The sequence below is a fragment of the Manacus vitellinus genome, unplaced genomic scaffold, assembly GCF_001715985.3.
Source record: "Manacus vitellinus isolate BGI_N305 unplaced genomic scaffold, ASM171598v3 scaffold_16_pilon, whole genome shotgun sequence".
Lineage (NCBI taxonomy): Eukaryota > Metazoa > Chordata > Aves > Passeriformes > Pipridae > Manacus > Manacus vitellinus.
The window spans coordinates 15848751-15867678 of record NW_021939189.1 but is presented as its reverse complement, the minus strand read 5'-3'; the positions used below and the strand labels follow the sequence as shown (position 1 = coordinate 15867678).

Below are 18928 nucleotides of genomic sequence, written 5' to 3'. Positions count from 1 at the left end.
CCCCCCGGTAGCCGAGCCGTGCCCCGGTGCAGCCAAATGGCTGCGAGTCAGTGTCAGTGAGCGGAACGGCGTTATAAAGATGCCACCCGAGAGCCAAACAGCACCTTTGGAGCAGCTGTCACTGTCCCCACACAGGGAGAGCACTTGAACAAAGATGTTCCCGTGCTTGGAACCTGCTCCACGCTGGAATAGCTCTTGGGACTCTTCCCCCCCCCCCCACTTCCTAGCCTTAAATGTAGCTTTTTTTAGTATGAGCTCTCATTGCCTGTTCCCAAAAATTGGTTTTTGGGATACATGTGCTCTGGCAAGGATACAAACCCCAAGCATCTCCTCCCTGGCCCTTAGAACCTGTGACTTCACCTTTGAGGTTTGTCTTTTGGGGGACTGACACTGACACTAAATTTAGCTGACACTAAATAAAAACGTAATCCCCGCATCTTCAACTAACTCCAGGATTTGTAATCACAGATCAGTTTGGAAAGGACCTTTAAAAGTCCAACTCCTGCCATGGGCAGGGACATCTTCAGTGATGGTGCTAAGCTGCAACACCACAGTCACTCCTGTGTGCTTCCAGCCTGGTCACTCCTGCTACTTAAGAGGAATTTGGGCTTCTCTCACTCCCTTTTTCAGTTTTTATCCCACAGCCTGATCCACTCTTCAGTCTTGCCAGGGGAAGAGGTGAGGCGGGCAGGTCCCAGGACCTGTGGTCCCTCTCAAGGGCTGCCCCAGGACAAGGCATCCCATTTCCCAGGACAGCTGAACTGGCAATGTGCAGCCACAGGGAGAAGGGAAATCAGTGCCACCAAGCCTTGGCCAAGCTCTGTGGGGCCAGGTCCCACCCCCTGCACCGTCCCCTCCAAAGAGGGCTCAGTGCCCAGCGGAGCCAAAGGAAGACAAAACACAAGCGCAGTGCTCAGGCTGAGGTAATAAATACGTCTATTCATGGAGAACAATGCAGCAGTGCAATGTTTTATTGAAAAAAAATAATAATAATCATCTCACTTGATACCTCAGAAGACTGCATCGCAACGTTGGCGGGCTGAGCCGCAGAGAGACACGTCGGAGACCAGCCCAACCCCCAGGGAGCCCCCAGAGAGCCCCCTCCCCTCCAACCCCAGGGTTTCCCCGCTCTGACCGCTCCCAGCAAGGAGAGGAGGGTTTGCCCAGGTTAATGCCCTGCGTCCTACCACAGCATGGCTGGCTCAGTCTGGCTGCATCTCCTCGTCACCTCTGAGCTCCCTGGGGACAGCGGTTCCCTCAAGAACGGGACTTGCTGTTAACCTGCTTTATTTGCCTTTTTTTTTTTTAAATTTTTTGTTAAAAAGCCACCCCACATCTTTGCCCTTTTTTTTTTTGAAGAGTCCAACGTACGATTATAGTGCAAGAGGGCTTGGTACAAGTGAGCATTACCAGCATGCCGTGGGGGGACAGTCCTCCCCTACAAACACATCATCGTAGGATTAAAAGAACATCATATCTCTGGAGAGAAGCCGTAGTGGGTCACCATGAAACAGCTTTCAAACCAACCCACTTAAAACCAAGGTCAGGAAAGTTTCTAAACAATCAAATACATTCACTTAAAAAAAAAAAAAAAAAACTGAAACAAAAGAAACCAAAAACATTTAAGAACAAAACCTGTTGAGATGGCCCCTTTCCCCCCCGCCCTCCCTCACCCTGCAAACACTTACATATGCTGCAACTACAAGCTGCTCCTTGAGCGGAGGCAGCGAGGAATGACCAAACACGGCAGGAGATGCAGAAGGAATCGAGTTCTGGTGACAGGCACTTAGTGGGGCTTGGGAGGGCAGCAACAGAAGTGTCTCAGGGCCTGGCTCCATCTGCAGCAGGCAGGGCAGCTCCTGAGGAGCTCCCATGCCCATGGACCCTCCTCCCAAGACGCCAAACCATGGTTTCCTACAGCAGAGAGGGGAACGCCTGTGCCAGAGACAGGGCTCCTGGGAGCCCCTGGCAGCAGAGGAGTTCGGGAAGAGAAAGGTGGAACGTGGCCACGGTCCCTGTCCTCCCTCTGGCGGGAGGGGACAAGAGGGTGAATGTCCCGGTGGGAGGTGAGGGGTCCCCTTCCTGCCTCCTTCCTGCCCTGGCCCACAGCATGGCTGGAGGAAAGCGCTTTGCAAAGGGAGAAAGGGGTGCATGTGTGAGCTGAGAGCTCCTTGGGATAAGGCATGGAGAGAACATGGCCAAGAGACACCCCGGGGGGATCCCGGTGAGGAGCGAGGCCTTTCTGCTCTAACCAGTGTCCTGCCTGTCTCAGGGATGCACGAGGAGCAAGCCCAGAGCTCCCTGCCCAGGGCGATCTCCTGCCCTCTACACCCACTTCTACCCAGCCCGGGGAACTGAACCTCCTGGGAATGCCACTCTGTGAACTCCAAGCTATGCAGATCATCATTAAAACAAATAAAAGATAATGAGATCTAGTCTCTCCCTTTCCTCCCTTCACACTCTCCAGGATTTTGGGGTGAACCAGGCCCCAGTTTATGACAAGCAAGTCCCTCAAGTGAACAGTCCCTGCCTGGCCTGGTGTCATATATCGAAAGACTAAGTCCAAGGAGCTTATTCACATCGTTCCCAACAGCTGCTCGAGTTCTCCCACAGCCCTGCCACCTCCTGGGAACCCCTGGGCAGCCTCAGCCTCCTCTGATTTGGGAAACACTGCAGCAGGAGGCAAGATTTCCTTGTTTTTACGGGTGTGCTGAGTGCCCCAAGCCCTTTCCTTGCTATTGGTTTGGCTCAAAGTGGTGCAGAACCGTGGCTGCTCTGGGGGGTGGGACGGTGTCCCCCACTCCCAGCCCCATGCTCATGGAGAGGACATAAAGGCTATTCCAGTCAAACCTATCTGACCATCGGGAAATGGGATCAGTGTTAAGGCATGAAGTATCCTCTCCCTGCCAGGGAAGCTTTGCTCCTGCTAAGGTGTTCTCACAGAAGGTTCACAACCACCCCACAGAGGGATTTGGGAACGCTGCCCGGCTGCCCACACTTCGGGAAACGGCTGCTTCCCAGGAACCTCAATCCAGATCTACCTCTTAAACCAGCACAAACTCCTCTGGCTCAGCAAAGCCGATGCCACTCCCTCCTGCCAACACTGGGTGACGGCCTCGCGTCTCCCGGCCAGCTGGGTCAGGCACGGCATAGGAAACCATGGAAGGGACATTCACCGGCAGCTAGGAAGGGTGAGTGGAAATTCAAGTATGCTTTCCTCAGCGTGTGCCCCAAGGCGGGTGTTGGGAGCCCCAGCCTGGCACGAGGGTCCTGGACATCCCCACTCGAGGGCATTCTGTGCATCCACCGCCTTCCCCGCTGGATGTCTGCCTGTGCTGGCGCGGCCACGGAGAGATCCACAGATACAATGTGCATCTGTAAATGCTAAAAATAATAAAAAGTGCAACGACGTCAGCTTCTTTAAAACAATCCACATTGCTCTGTTACCGTCAGAGGAGGGAGGTGTCAAGGGAGCCGGAAAAAAAACCCTAACTGGAACAGTAGATTGCAAATTTCTCACAGCTTGCACATTACAGTGTAACTGTTCCCAAGGAGCCGCAGAGGGAACCTGTCTCTTCCTGCTGCAGCGGTCAGGCCCTTCTCCCAGCAACTCTCCTGCCTGCCTCACATCCTCCTGCCCTCTCGACAGCCAATCAATCCTATTGGATTTCTTCACTTAATTAAGGAGGGAGGAGGACGGAGGAGCACAGAGCGCAGGGGAGGGAGGGGAGGAAAGTGAGCAGGAACTAAGCACAGTCCTCAGGTTTGCGTGAACGATGCCTTCGCCGTAAACAAGGGGAAGGAGGGTCAGCCAGCCAGCCCCCCTCCCAGGGCGACCAAGACCTGAGCCAGCCACAGTCCTGGTCCCAAAAGGAGCTTCAGGCTTGGAGTGAACGAGGGAGACCATTCAGCAGATCCACCCCAGAGTGGTTTGTTTTGGAACGTTTTCTTCTCTTTTTGGTTTAAAATGTCACTTGGTTTTTTTTTTTTGTTTTGTGTTTTTTTTGTTTTGTTTTGTTTTGTTTTTCTCTCTTCCTCCTCTGCCTCATCCTCCTCCTCCTCCCCCCTAAAGAGAAGCCCCTTCCAGTGATTCAGGGCAGGAGCTGCAGGCGCGGTGGTTCCTGCAAGGCCCAGGAGGCACCGGTCACTTGTGACGCTGAGCCGTCTTCTTCCGTTTCCTCTTAAAGAAGCAGCAGCACCTGGGACACAAAGGACAAGGAGAGTCAGCCCCATGCCCAGCACCAAGTCCTGGCAACCCCAGGAAGTCCACACCGCCCCGGGGTCCCTGTGTTGGCCACATGCAACAGCACCTCTGCTCGACAGGCCCGGACACACCTTTGGCCCCTGGAATGGTCAGCAGGGGCTGGTGGACGGTGATCCCACCAGCCCAGACTGGGAGACCACCAGTGAGCCGTGTGGTGAGGGGATCCACCACTGGGCCCCTGAGCTGGCTGGGCTTCTCCCTCCCAAGGCTTTACGGGGGCAGGAACACAAGGAGCCATCTGGGAAAGCAGTAAATCAGTATCCAGGTGCTCTGTTCCCTCTGTCCGACAGAGGAAGCGGACTGGGACAGCGAGCCCTGGCTGCTCTTCCCAGCCATGAGACACATGGTTTTCACCACTGTTCACTAAAAAGACAAGTTCTAAAGAGACCTTGGCTCTGGGACCAGGTTTCTTTACTGAACCTTTCACCAGAGCTTCCACATCGGATCAATCACTCAGCGCCAGGATGCAGAACCCCTGCTTCTTTCCCCATCTGATGCGAGGGAGGTGCACAAGCCCAGGGATTGGGGGAAGCAAGAAGGATGGAGAGTGGAGGCTGAGGTGGGGAGAGGAACGCCCAACACAGCTGCACCATGAGGAGTGATGGGTTCCCTGTGGGATACACTGGGAGCAGTGACCCAGATCCTATAGTCCTGCTGGCTTCCTACAGAATCCCTTGGTGCTGAAGGTGTATCCATCTTCCTGCCCTCAGCCCACTGCCAGGAATACTCTGCACAGGTGCTTGTTCTGTGCGAGTTCTCCTGAGCTATGTGTCTTTCTCCATGTGCCAGGACAGCCACCTCTGGAGAAGTCTGGGTGATGCTGGAAGACTGCTCTTCCAGGCTGGTGGAAGGGATGCCTAGCTAAGCAGTCAGAGTAGACCACAGAATCATAGAAGATCCTGACTTGGAAGGGACCCACAAGGATCATCAAATCCAGCTCTTGGCCCTGCATAGGACACCCTCAAGAATCCCACCGTGTGCCTGAGAGCGTTGTCCAAACACTTCTTGAACTCTGGCAGGCAAATGTGAAGATGCAAAGACCATTTTCTCCCACAATCATCTGTCACCAACAGACTAAAAACATTTAAAACCACTGTAACAACTTCTCCAAACTATTTTCTGCTGGGTCCTTTGTGGAATGGTGGCATTACACCTCCATCCTCTCAGAGCTGGAGGAACAGAATTATTCCTACTCGCATCCCGAAGGTGCTTGTCCCTGGGTGCATGAGCCTTTCTATGGGGTGCAAAAGTGATGGGTGACCACCACCACGCTGTGAGCATGGATTGTCTGTTGAGGAGAGCAAATCCCTGCCACAAAACCCTGTGGGAGAGCCCCCACAGCGCCCACAAGAGGGACTCCTCCCACCGCACGGACTAAGGGCCAGGAGAAAAATGTCCATGGTTTGTCTCAAGGTTCCTGACCAGGCCCAGTTTGGAGGTGGGATGAGGAGAAATGCCAAGCCCTTGTTCTTGCAGGAGCCTCCATCACTGCCCACCCACCCTGAGATGTGTGTGTGCCGCCTGCAGCCCCCCTGGCCCAGGCTGAAACCCCCACTCCAGGACAGCTCTTGTGTTTTGTTGTCCCAGGCCATCTGCCCCCTCCTCCTGCTTTAACCTGTCGCAGTATTTTTCTCCCACAGCAGCCACCTTCCTTCATGACATGGGCAATGGTGGGTAAGGGGGAAGGTCATGGGGAGAGAGGATGGAGGATGCACGAGTGATGGTTTTGCATGCAGCGGGTAAGGGAAGAAGAGGCTGAGCAGCACTTGACTCCTTGGGTACCCAACAAAGGGAGCTGACTGACTTCTGGCTTTTCCTTGTGACTGTCTTTTTAGGCTCTTACTCAGAGGTCCAGGGAAGGGTTCAGGAAAGGAAATCCTGGCAGGTCAGACAGGCAGAGGCAAAACACCAAAATAAAAGAATAAGGCAGGCTGACAATTACAGAACGTGATCTCTCTGCATGCAGACGATGCCCAAGAGAACAGCCCCAGACTACGACATACAGAGAAGCCAGAGATGCCAGAGGTATTGGAGGTGATGCCTATGGAGAGCAGGGCAGAGGCAGTCAGTCTCCCATCCAACAAGGACATTCCTCACAGCACACGGGCCTGGTCCCTTCACTCTGGAGCCATTCCCACCCATCAGCCTTCCCTGAGATACAAATTCCTCATGTGAATCTCCACTTGGTCCCCCCCTGCTTACTGGGTATGTGGCTTCCCCAAGGGGCAGGAGGGAGGGAACATCTCCATGGGACAACCTGAGACTGGGATGCTACAGCTGCAGCTTTGAAACCCTGATAAAGCCCTGAGCTGGGCTTGGACCAGTGCTAATCCCAACCCTTCCATCCCTTCTTTCCTGGAGACATCCATTCACCTGCACCTCAGCTGGCTGAAAAGGAGCTGCCTCCCACCCACTCTCTCCAAGTAGGGGCTCTGTCACTAATGAGGACTCCATAGTCTTGTCTTTCCATCCTCTCTGGCCTGTGCTTCTCCAGAGGAGACTCTCCAAGGAAGTGACTGCCTCCCCAGGATACCCAGCACAGGGTTTTCCCTCCATAATCGTCTGCGTGAGGAATTCCTGCAAGAGGCCCAGCAAGCCTGGTCCCAACTCTGCCCAACTCCATCAGGCATCATCTGCTCAGGGACATAAACGTTTGGGGGAGATGGAAAGCCAAATAGGAAAAGATTAAAGTCTGATTTTACATCCATGTGTTCAGAGATCAGCCGAATTGCTCGGCCTAGTGTGGCCGCTCGGACACAGCCCACACCCTCCCCAGTATTGCACGTGGCCCTAAAATCAAAACAGCTCTGGGTTGGCTTTGACTTTGTGCTTTTTTAGGGTTTGGTGGGTTTGGTTTTGCCAACCCCAGTCTAGTCTGGTCCGCTCCCCCTTGCATGTGGACTGGAGAGAGGGACTCACCACAAGTTGAGCATTTTCAGGCAGCTACAGAGAGTGTAGAGAAAAAACACAGAAAGGAAGAAAGAGCGATTAGTTCACAGAGGTGGGATGGAAGCGAGTCACCACAGCCATGCAAACATGCAGTGCAGAGGCAGACACACACCAGGCCTGCCCGCCGCCCGCCCCAGCCCTCACACCACCTCTGCCCTCGCTGTGGTGCCGCTGACAGCCGCCACCTTCTCCAGGGGTTTTCCACCTTCCCCCTGTTTGCCATGGAGGTACCAGCCCCATCAGGTTCTTATCTGGGGCTGGGATCAGAAAGCGACTCCAGGCCACCATCTTCTCTTGTGCCCTGCAGCTCCAGCAACAGCAGGGCCTGATGATGGATCTACACTTGGAATCAGCCCTCCAGCAGAATCCATGTCTGGGATCAGGAGCTTTTTTCCAGCACACCACAGGCAGAAGCACTGGCACAGCTCTGCCCTCTGGAATGCCAGGGAAAGCCCCTTCTGCTCTTGCACATTGTCTCAAAACATGATGCCCAGCTCCAGCTCCTGCCAGCTTTCTCTGGCACACTTTGCTGCAGAGCACAATCCCAAAGTCCTTTGCCCTTCTCGTGTGCCTGAGGGGATTTCTGATCACAGAAGTGAGGAAAGATGAAGCCAGTGCTCCCCGTGGCAAGCGGAATGAAGAGGACTATGCTTGGGAATTACAATAGACCCCAAAGCTATCAGTGCAAAGCAGCTTATGCTCTGCTTCCCAGCACCGCCAAAACCAATTTGGGAGCACACAAACAAGGGCTGGAGAGAGACAGACTAGCTCCATGTCCCTGAGGGACAGGGCCTGGGCAGCACAGCTCTCCCATGTTCCTTCCCACCTGCCTTGATGTCTCCCCTGTAAATGGAGGGGGGTGTGGACAGTGACCTCACTGCAGGAACATGGGCTGGAGGTGTTCCTGGTCCTTCCTTGCACTGGGTTGTTGTATCAGAACTGTTAAGAGTGACAATGTGCTGCATCCTAGGAGCCACATGCCTGGGGGGGACTCCCTTCAGAGCCCGTGACGCCAAACTGGTGGTCCCTGCCAGCCACACTAAGAGGAATGTTGCCCACTCTGCAACCTGCACCTCAAGATCTCCCCCACCCTGCTGAGCCTGATGAGGAGCCTGCACCAAATCCAAGGCTTGATTCTTGGGCTCAGAGAAGGTGTGCCTGCTACTGCTGGGATCAAGGCCAGGCCAGCTACCAGCGAACAAGATCTGGCACAGGTGCTTCCCGAGGGAGAAGAACAGAAGACCTTCAGGACAACCAGCACAGATGACACATACCCAGGGACCTTTCCCTTCCACATACCCTTCCTTGCACCTGCCAGTTTTCCTCTTCACCCAGGAGTGCCCACAGAGGTTGGGGCAAACGATGTGGGACAAGCAGCACCAGTATCACCCAATCAAATAATAACCAGGCAGCTGGGCCATGTCCCAGCACTGACCAGTTCAAAGGCAGCTCTGGCCCCACTGACCCCTCGCTCGGGGAGTGCCAGGATTCCACAGTGACCCGCCAGGGACCTGGTCTAGTTCAGAGGCAGAGAGAAGGTGCCATTTGAGGATCATGCAAAAGGTAACACGATGGTGCCGGAAGCAGCACGTGTGCACAGGAGGCCAAAATGGGCAGCACAGCAACTCTGGACACCCGTTCTCACTCCTGATCAGAAGCTAGAGGAGAGGTCAGTTCAGAAGGAGCACCTTCTCCCCCACAAGCTGCTTCTGGTTCCTCTCATTCAGCTTCCATAGAGCTGGACCAAGACAACCTACAGGGAGAACTACCCATCCCTGTAGGAGTTACTTTTGCACCGTTCTGGATACTTGGCACTCACTTCTCACAGCCAGAAATAAAGTGTCAACTCTCAGACCAATGATCTCTTCACTGAGCTGTGCTTGAGCTACTCCTACACTCTCAGCACGTTCTCCCTTTGGAAAGGGGGACGCTCCCCAGGACTCCTGAAATCAGCTCCCAGTATTTTGGGATCTGTGCCACCATCTACCTGGCAGGACATGCTCTGAGTAAGAGTTACGTTCTCCAGGCATGACAAGTGTCGAAGAGAAGCAGCAGCAGCAGCAGCAGCACTGAAGGCACCATGCACAAAAGCAGCAATATGCAAGGAAAAGGGCACGGGACACGAGCATCGAGTACTTTCCCACAGGAAAACATCCCCACTCGCTTCCCAGGAGGAGGATTAATGACCAACCAGTGGAAAGCCTGTTGTAAAGCAAACGTACTTAGCTTCCTCCACCACCTCCACCTCTGCCTGCGCTGTGATGGGCGCGTTGGAGTGTGCTCCCGTCGGGTCATCCACGTTCAGCTCCCCGTTGGTCGAGCTCACCACCTAAACACAAAGGAACACCCCGTTAACGAAGCTCCCCAACAAGGAATGCTGTGGGAATGGGAAATCTGCAGGATAACTGCCTGCTCCTGTCTCTTTGCATGCTGTCAGCAGGCTCAGGTTCTGTGGGTGCCTTTCAGTTGCTGGCCTGGTCCATCCCAAGCAGAGCAGCAGGAAGGGGACTGTTCCCTAATTCCCACTCCCATGCCCACCACATGTCGTTCTGGCTTTGGGAGGCCACTTTGGGAGTGCAGCCACTGGTGTAAGCACTGCCAGCCCTACAGAGAGACATGACATAGATAATGTTGATTGTTTTACCCTGATGCTTTTACAGGTGAGTGGCTGATCCTGTTGCCTGGCAGCACCACGGGCAGAAGCCGCTCCAGAGCCACCAGTCTCACTCCTTACACAGCTGGTTTTTGGAAGTATGTCCTCGCCCAAAAGCTATTGACATGGTCTCTCATCTCTTTCTGCCTCACAGCTGCCATGATGGCTCACTTCAGCATTTCCATTACAGTGATGACCATCCAGCTCCCAGCTCGTGGCAGCTGGATGATTAATCACTGCTCCACTGCCACAACAACCACCAAGGAAGCCTGCATGGGATGGAGGTTTGGCTGGCCCTTCCACACTCCAGCTGGATGTTAGGACAGGCACCTGGAGCTGCTCCTGGCTCCAGAGCTGTAAGGATGCCTGCTTCCCCCTCCTGCTCCTCCTCTTCACCTTTCTACAAGGCAAAAGGAGGCATCTCCCGTGAGGGGGGAGTCAAGGTGCTACCCAGAACTCCTGGTGGCTCTGGATGACCTGACCACCAGATGTGAAGGGAAGGGAGCCCTTGCAGCAGATGTCCCCTCACTACTCAGCACATCCATCCATGCTCATTTTGAACACTTCAGTCCTACCAGCAGCTGCTGTTCCTGCCCACCAGGCCCCAAGGAGGGTGGGTCCTGCCAAGGTGGGTCAGGACTCAGCTCATGTGATGCTCAGAGCCCTTGGCTTCTCTTCACCCCTCTCCCAGACTCATCATGCCGTGGGCCCACCCGGGTTCTCCAGACTCCCACGCGACTCTGCAACGCTGGCGCTTAATTGTGCTGTTCCCAGGGCTCTTCCCACACTTTGTTAAGCTACTTCTTCAGTTCCATTTTCCAAAAGGTTTTGATTTTCCTCCTCGCTTTTCATGTGCTGCTGCCTCATCTTCAGGTGACAAATTCATCCTTAAAGGAACCGGTGGCTCAAAGGTGCCGACCCCCCCCAAGGGTGCAGCACGAGCTGGGGTGTCTGCTGAGGAACAATTCCAGTCTCTGCAGCCACACACAGCACATTTTTTGTTCTCAGCTGCATGTAAGCAGAATTTTAATGCTTACAGTGGCACATGGAGGCTCATAAACTGCTTAGGTAGCTGCATTAGTGCTGTAGCTACAAGGAAACCATTCCCCTTACATTAAGAAATATGAATAAAAACATCTACTCGGTACTGAGTGCTGGAGTCATACAAAAGTTTGGGTTGAAAGGGACCTTTAAAGCTCAGCTCGTTCTATCCCCTGCCATGGACAGGGACACCTTCCACTAGACCAAGTTGCTCCAAGCCCCATCCAGCCTGGCCTTGAACACTCCTGTCCCTGTCTGCTCACATCTGAGATCAGAGCTACATATTTATCAGTTCCTCCTTGTCTTTGTTTCTCTGCTACTCAGTAAAATATCTTTAAATGAAAAAAGGAACATGACTAATCAAGCAAAAAAAAATCATTCAACCCAATCAAGTATCAGGAAAAAGTAAACATTTCAACCTAATCTGCATTTCCCTAAGGACATCCTGCACTACCCGTGTCCTCAGCTCAGCTCTGGCCCACTCCAGGTACTAATTCCCATTTCACCAGAGCCAATTTTCAGAGTGTTGTGTCTGACAGAAAGTGAGCTCTCACAGCAAACCTCTGCCAAAGAGGCAGTGATATCAGTGTTCCTGTTTGCTTGGGTGATTCCTGCACCTTCTCTCCAGCACATCCAGCCAGCTCACTCTGGCAGCAGTGTAAAAAGGTCCCTCAGTGAGCCTGGGTGACAACCTGACCAGGTAGGACTTCACAGAGTCACAGAAGGGTTTGGGTTAGAAGGGACCTTAAAGCTCATCTTGTTCCCACCCCCTGTCAAGGGCAAGGACACCTTCCACTAGACCAGGTTGCTCCAAGCCCCATCCAACCTGGCCTTGGACACTTCCAGGGATGGAGCAGCCACAGCTGCCCTGGTCAACCTGTGCAAGGGCCTCACCATCCTCAGGGAGAAGGATTTCTTCCCAATATCCCATCTAACCCTGCCTCTGGCAGTGGGAAGCCATTCCCCCTTGGCCTGTCCCTCCACACCCTTGTCCAAAGTCCCTCTCCAGCTCTCTTGGAGCCCCTTTAGGCTCTGGAAGGGGCTCTAAAGTCTCCCTGGAGCCTTTTCTTCTCCAGCTGAACATCCCCAGCTCTCCCAGCCTGGCTCCAGAGCTGAGGGGCTCCAGCCTTCAGAGCATCTCCATGGCCTCCTCTGGACTTGTTCCAACAGTTCCATGTCCTTCTTGTGCTGCTGGACCCCAGAGCTGGAGGCAGCTCTGCAGGGGGGGTGTCACCTGAGCAGTGCAGATGGGCAGAATCCCCCCTCCCCTGCTGCCCACGATGTGGGATCAGCCCAGGGCACGAGGGGTTTCCGGGCTGGGGCATGTCCAGCCTCTCATCCACCAGCACTCCCAAGTCCTTCTCCCCAGGACTGCTCTCTGTGTGTTTATCCCCAGTCTGGATCGATACCATGGGTTGCCCCAACACAGGTGCAGCACCAGCACTTGGTCTTCTTAAACTGCATGAGATTCCCATGAGTCCACTTCTTGAGCTTGTCTAGCTCAAGACATTGTTCATTCCTTGTTCATAAACAGGAATTTTTCAGGAATTAAAAAACTTACTGGTAGTGCCACCTCCAACACTGTCACACCCCTTCCAGTGCAACCATCCAGAGATGCACCTTGTGGCCACCATGCCCTTGCACTGGTGCTGGTCTGCTTTGGAACAGCTAAACCCTTTTCCCAACATTAATGGGGATTATCTCCAACAAACTCTATTTCAGTTGCTCATACCACCCAAGAGAACCTCCAAGATGGGAGAGAGGGTGCTTTATAGGCCAGACCTGCTAATACACACATACATGCTGCTTCCTGGCCTCGGTTTGACAAATCTGAGTTCAAAACAGCACTTGGAGGAGAAGCTTCATCAAAATGGTAACATCAACAGTTGCCATCACTTGCCACAGCTTGGATCCCACAAACCCACGGCCTGAGCGTTACGTATGGGACAGGACCAGTGAGATCACTCTCCTAACCACAACCTTGCTGTAATTTGAGGAGAATTCAGGGAGTTTAACACATCAGGAGGAAGAGGTACCTGCACTGATCCTCCGTGTCGATCTGCAGCCAAATGAGATGTCAGGTACGAGGTATTTGTCTGCCGGCTCGGCTGGATCTCCCACTCTCCTCGGCGATCTGACGACGCCTGCTCATGAGTTCAGAGGCACGAGAGAAACAGAAGAGAGGGCAAAAGGTGAAAGAGAGGAAGAAATAAAAGGGTGTTGGTTAGTGAGTTAGTTTCTTTGCAAAAAGCAAGGCATTTACACTTCTAGCTGGGCTAGAATTTCCCTTTCCCAAGTGCACCTCGTTATTTACATCTGTGGTGGCTGCAGTGATCCACTGCTGGAGTGGATTTTGTCTCCTCTGGCTGATGAACAAAGAGGAAGATCTAGTCCAGAAGATCTAGTCCAGAACTTATTTCTTTCCACAGCTTCATTTCCATGTATTTCAGCATAGAAACAATCACACTGCCAACATTTCACTCTGTCTGTCAGGTCACACACACCAGAGCACTTGGCATGGCAGCAAGGTTGGATAAACGAGCTGAATATCCCTCAAATACGTAATTTTAAACTCAAATTTGCAACGTAAAACAAAGCCAAACACTTCATTTCACCTGTTCCACACACTGATTCACCTGTGCAGTGCAGAAGGAAACATCCACCACACCTGCTTGACTGGAGAGAGGGTTGGGGGCTTTTTGGGTTTCTGCAGAAAAGTAGATAAGAAACTTTTGCTAACAAGTTTCCTCTCTGTCCCAAACAGATGCAAACATCAGGTGAGTAAATTATTAGAATTTTATTTGTTTAATTAGAAGAATCCCTTTGCACTTGCACGAGAAGCTTCTGTGGGTCACCCATCTTTGATGACAACACATCCAATGCTCACCTAAGACTCAGGAGTATCTCAGTGCACCTGAACCCAACTGACCCAAGCGGGAGGAACACAAGACTGGGAAGTGTGGGACAAACAAATCTGTGTTGGCCTCAGCTGAATGAGACACCACGGATCTGGCCAGGAAACAAGAAACTCCAGTGAATAAACACCAGGTTCTTATCAGTGAAGGTGAAGCAGTAACCAAAGAGAGGTGCCTGGTACACAGAGAGACTCCAGAAGTCTCTGAAGAAACCTCAACATCCACTAGTAAATTGTCAGTCTACTAGAGCAGAAGCATATCCAAAAAGTAGGAAAATTAAAAGAGAAGTCCCCTGGCATTTCATAAAACATCTGTTATTGTTCCCTTTGCTCTGACTCCCTCCCAGAGTGATCCATGGTGCTGCTCCTCCTTCCAAGCAGCCACCAAATCAAGGTGCTATTTCCGTATAGGTGGTCTTGTTGTATGATCTGGAGTGGTTTAGGTTGGAAGGGACCTTAAAGATCCCTGGTTTATCAAATCTTCTTACTACACATCCTTCCTGTCAGCCTGAGACACTGCTCATGCTTTTTGTCCTTGGTGACACACTCAAAGGAGAAGCACCTCCCTTGGAATATTTTTTAATGGCTGTAAGTCACAAGAACAGGAACAACTGGAGAATTTGAATGAAGGTTTTACAAGCTGGTGGAAGGCAGATCCTGAGTGCTACTTCTTCCACTCGGGTGCTTGGCCAGCCCAGGGGATGAAGCAGTACCATGGTACTTCAGCACTGGGTGAGGCAAACTCCTGCCCAAGGGCCTGCAAGCATTTTCCAGGAAAGGCTTCAGTAGCCACAAGAGCAAGATTTGTCTCTTTTTTTTTTTAGTTCTACAGCCAAGTATGTGACAAACTGGGTTTGAAGTCAGCTTGAGCTGAGCCCAAAGCAACCCAAGGAGTGATACTGAGGAAGTGATGCCTGTGAAATTTAGAATAGAATAGAAAAGAGCAGAATAGAATAGAATATCCTGAGTTGGAAGGGACCCACGGGGAACACCGACTCCAACTCCTGGCCCTGCACAGGACAATCCAACAATCCCACCCTGTCCTGAGAGCGTTGTCCAAAAGCTCCTTGAGCTCTGGCAGCCTTGGTGCTGTGCCCACTGCCCTGGGGAGCCTGTTCAGTGCCCAACCACCCTCTGGGGGAAGGACCTTTTCCTTCCCAACCTAACCCCCCCAACACAGCTTGGGAGTATCGAGTTCCCATTAACACTCATCACCTTCCTCCCAGCTTCCAAATCACATGACAAGACCGGCACTTAAAGATGGAGAGGGGCAGAGCTCGCCCATCTTCGATTAAATACCCTCACTTCCCAGAGGAATGGGCTACAAAAAGGACATCACACACGTCAGCTCTTTACTGGGAGTCAAGTATTGTAAGAGATCTGCAGTTATTATACCCAAGAACAAAAAAAAGGCCATTAAATCTGGAGACCCAAACCCACGCCTCCAATTCACACTTGAGATGTTTCTTTTTTCTCATTTTTCCTTTAGAGAAATCTTTTGCTCAAGACTTAAAAGGAATGTCCCTTGGAAGAGAGATGTTTGTGTTTTGGTGAGAAGAACCTGATTTTCCCTGTGTTATATTAAATAATTCATCATCCTAAGTAATGTTTAAGTGAAAATATGACAAAAGCTGCTGTGCAATCCCACATTCGGACTATCTGTGTGGCTCAGAAGAACAAGCTGCCTGCATGCTTTGGGACTAACACAGATTTCTTTGGACCTCATACTATAATTAATAAACTAAAATGCCTGAAAACGAAGCCAGGTGTCACTGTCCAGTCAAGGAAACACGATGCCTCACACATACACACCATGAAGGTCTGTGGTCGAGGGGGACAACTGGGGGGTTAATGCAGCAATCAGGGAATTTATTAAAGCAGATTATTGTGGCAGGGCTCACACAGCAGCCCACAGTAATTACTGCACAAACACTGCACTGCACGTGCTGCAAACCACCCGCTTTCAACAAGGGGTGTTCACACCGACTGCAGCTGATGGATTGGGATGTATCCTAGTCTAACGTAGTTGCTCGACCCTTCATGGCCCAAGGAAAGCTGAGGCCAGACAGGTTATGACACCTCACACGTGGTGTTCCACCCCTGAACCCCAGTTTGAGGAGCTGTGTGGGGGCAGCACCAGCAGGCAAGGAGCTGAACAGGACAGAGGTTGGAGGAGCAGAGCAAGCCCAGATCCACTCCCTGGGAATAAGAGCAGCAACAGCTCCAGCCAGGAGCCCCAGCTGGAGTTCTACTGAACATCTGAGCACTTCTGTTAACATAGAAAATCCAAACTCTCAACACCAACAAAGCAGTACAATGAGAAAGGAAAAAATGGGGCAACTAAAATTCAAATCATGGCAGTTCATCTGGACCATGATGCCCAGCCTTCCCAAGGGTGCCTGCCCTGCCAGTCCTTTGTGCTCTGCAACACTCACACCCTGAACTGGACATTCCAAGAAGGATACATGGGAGTATATGGGACACAGATCTCTACTGCAGCCACGTGCTCCGTGGGCAGAGGGCACCTGGGACAGGCTGCTATCGCCACACCTCTCAGGCTACTCTACATCCATGTGCTGTGAGTAAAAGCACCCCAAAAAATGTTGTAGGTCAGGGCTGGATCACTGACTTAACCAGCTTACACACAAACTACAGACAAACAACCCATTCCAAACTGGAATCCACTTGGCTCATGAGGAATTCCACTGGTCGATACAGTATTTCAACAACCTGTTGCTTTGACAAAATTCTCCTCAAATCACAATCTTGAACTGAAGCAGGGATTGTCCTTGTCATGACCAAGAATCAGTCTCAGCCATCTATAATGTCTGCTTTTCCAGTGCAAGAGGAATTCTGGGAGGGAGCAACACACCTGATTGCGAAGGGCCTGCTGGGATGGTCGATCCCGGTGGACGTGGCTGTCTCTTGTTACTGCAGATGTCCCAGAATCTACGTGAACAGATCCCACAGGAGTAGGCTGGAAAACAGGGTGTTGGTTAGGATGAAGACTCTCACATGCACAGACCCGCCATGTCAGGAAGCAGGAAAACATCAAAACACTGCTCAAAGGTAATAGCCAAGGAGAATTACAGCCAGGGCTATAAAATCCCTGTGACTTGATGGCCATGTGATTTAACGGTGGACACCAGCCCCAAATGTCTTGTATAAAAATTAAGAAGATATTGTTAGGTGTCAGTCTCGGTGTCAGATCACACCTAATGCGTCTCACACGGGGTTATTACAACTGAAAATATACAGACTTGTTTTCCTCATCCCCTCGTCTCACCACTTGTAAAAATCACGCTTGCACAGAAACAGGACGTGTTAAAATTAAAGCTTCATCTGCTCTCTCCTCACCAAAGTCATAATCCCTGCTCCCAACACCGAGATCTCCATAGCAACCACCGCGGTTGGCAGCAGTAGCACGCTTGTCTTACAAGGTGCTCTTTATCAATTGCCTTTGTAATTAAAGAAAAATGAGGAGAAAAATCTTGATTCACAAAGGGAATGATTTCTCAAGAACTGTTTTGGGCACAGTAAACATTGGGAATGCTAAATATAGTTGGGACAGTAAAGCACCAGCAGCAGTACCTAGTTCAGCACTGAAGACAATGAATTTACAGGTGTCATTGCTGGTGTTTGGGGTAGGTCATCAGCAGAAGCAGCCAAACCAAAGAGCTTTAGACTTTTCTACCACATTTCCTTATGACACAGCTTTTGGCCAAGTACAACTGGCTTTTGACAAAGAAAGCAACACAATGAGATCAGGGTTACAGTCCACATGGAGTCATGGAACTGCTAAATGGAGCTTGGTTACTCCAGCATTTCCTTGTCATGTGCCATACAGAGCTGGTTCAGCCTGTGAAGTGTCTGCCAAGATATTTTGAGCTCAGGAGGGAAGGGTTAGATTAGATATTTGGGAGAAATTCTTCCCTGTGAGGGTGGTGAGGCCCTGGCACAGGTTGGCCAGGAAGCTGTCTGTGGCTGCCCCATCCCTGGAAGTGTTGAAGGCAATCTAGGACAGTGGAAGGTGTCCTTGCCAATGGCAGGGGTTGAGAACAAGATGAGCCTTAAGGTCCCTTCCAACCCAAACCATTCTGGAATTTTGTTATTCACTGAACATCCATCAGAGATGATGAGAACTTGACCATTACAGGAGTCTTCTATGATTCTCCTGCTTTAAGATGGATTTTACATGGTTGTCTCCAATCCTGTGTTAGACTAGAGGGAATTCAGTCTGGTCATGTTCACTGTCACAAGCGGGGAAGTGGGGCTTGAATATCCTGCCAGTGCAAACCTGGAGAGGTGGGAAGGGGCCTTTGTCCCTCAGAGGAACTTTGAGGCACTGACAGAACCCCCTGAACACAATGTCAGGACACTTCGCTGTGTTGAGAAGTAAAAGATTTGACCCTAAGCTCACTGGCATTAATTGGGATTACCAGGGACAAAGAGGCAGAGGTGTGGAAGCAGCCCCTGGGAGGCAAGGCGGGGGATTTCACAGGGACAACTCACAATTGGCCTGCCGACCCAGTCATAGGCATAGTCAAAGGTGTAGCCTTTCTTCTCGAACAGCTCCGTGAAGATGGTTCGCAGGTAGTCGTAGTCTGGCCTCTCAAAGAAGTCTAATCGCCGGACGTAGCGGAGGTACGTGGCCATCTCCTCTGTGGGAAAAGGGAAAGGCAGCAGCTTTTATCCTGAATCTTCCAAATGAGCTGTTAGAAAACAAGGTCAATTCACGCTGTGCAAGAATTGTCTGGGCTGCCAGCACTACCTCTGGCTTTTCCTCTACAAGGAGCAGTTTTTAGTAACAGCCCACAATGGAAAACAATTCAAACACTTCTCAAGCAAAGATGGAAGTCCCACCTCTGCTCTACCTCACATCTGACTGCCACACTTGGTTTTATTCTATATCTTTGTATAAAATAAACACAATGAGAAATAAACTCACTGAACCTGCCAACAGGCTGCTCACACGCATTTAAAATGTTGTTGCCCAGAGAAGCTGTGGCTGCCCCATCCCTGGAAGTGTTCAAGGCCAGGCTGGATGGGGCTTGGAGCAACCTGGTCTAGTGGAAGGTGCCCCTGCCTCTGGCAGGGGGTGGAACGA

The 18928-nt window shown here is 51.6% G+C and overlaps 1 protein-coding gene across 3 annotated transcripts in view; it reads right to left on the bottom strand.

The window, feature by feature from the left end:
* Positions 1–956: 956 nt before the first annotated feature.
* CSNK1G1 (casein kinase 1 gamma 1) overlaps positions 957–18928 on the bottom strand; it is an 81672-nt gene continuing 63700 nt past the window's right edge. For 2 of the 3 annotated variants that reach the window (XM_008924107.4, XM_018069854.3), the window contains 6 exons: positions 18334–18482; positions 16694–16798; positions 12944–13051; positions 9436–9542; positions 7184–7207; positions 957–4199 (listed from right to left, as the gene is read on the bottom strand). In XM_008924107.4, coding sequence (XP_008922355.2) covers positions 4145–4199; positions 7184–7207; positions 9436–9542; positions 12944–13051; positions 16694–16798; positions 18334–18482 — 548 coding nt within the window. In that variant the 3' untranslated portion in view covers positions 957–4144. The remainder of the gene's footprint in view (positions 4200–7183; positions 7208–9435; positions 9543–12943; positions 13052–16693; positions 16799–18333; positions 18483–18928) is intronic. The other variant, XM_008924106.4, reaches the window with a different exon arrangement.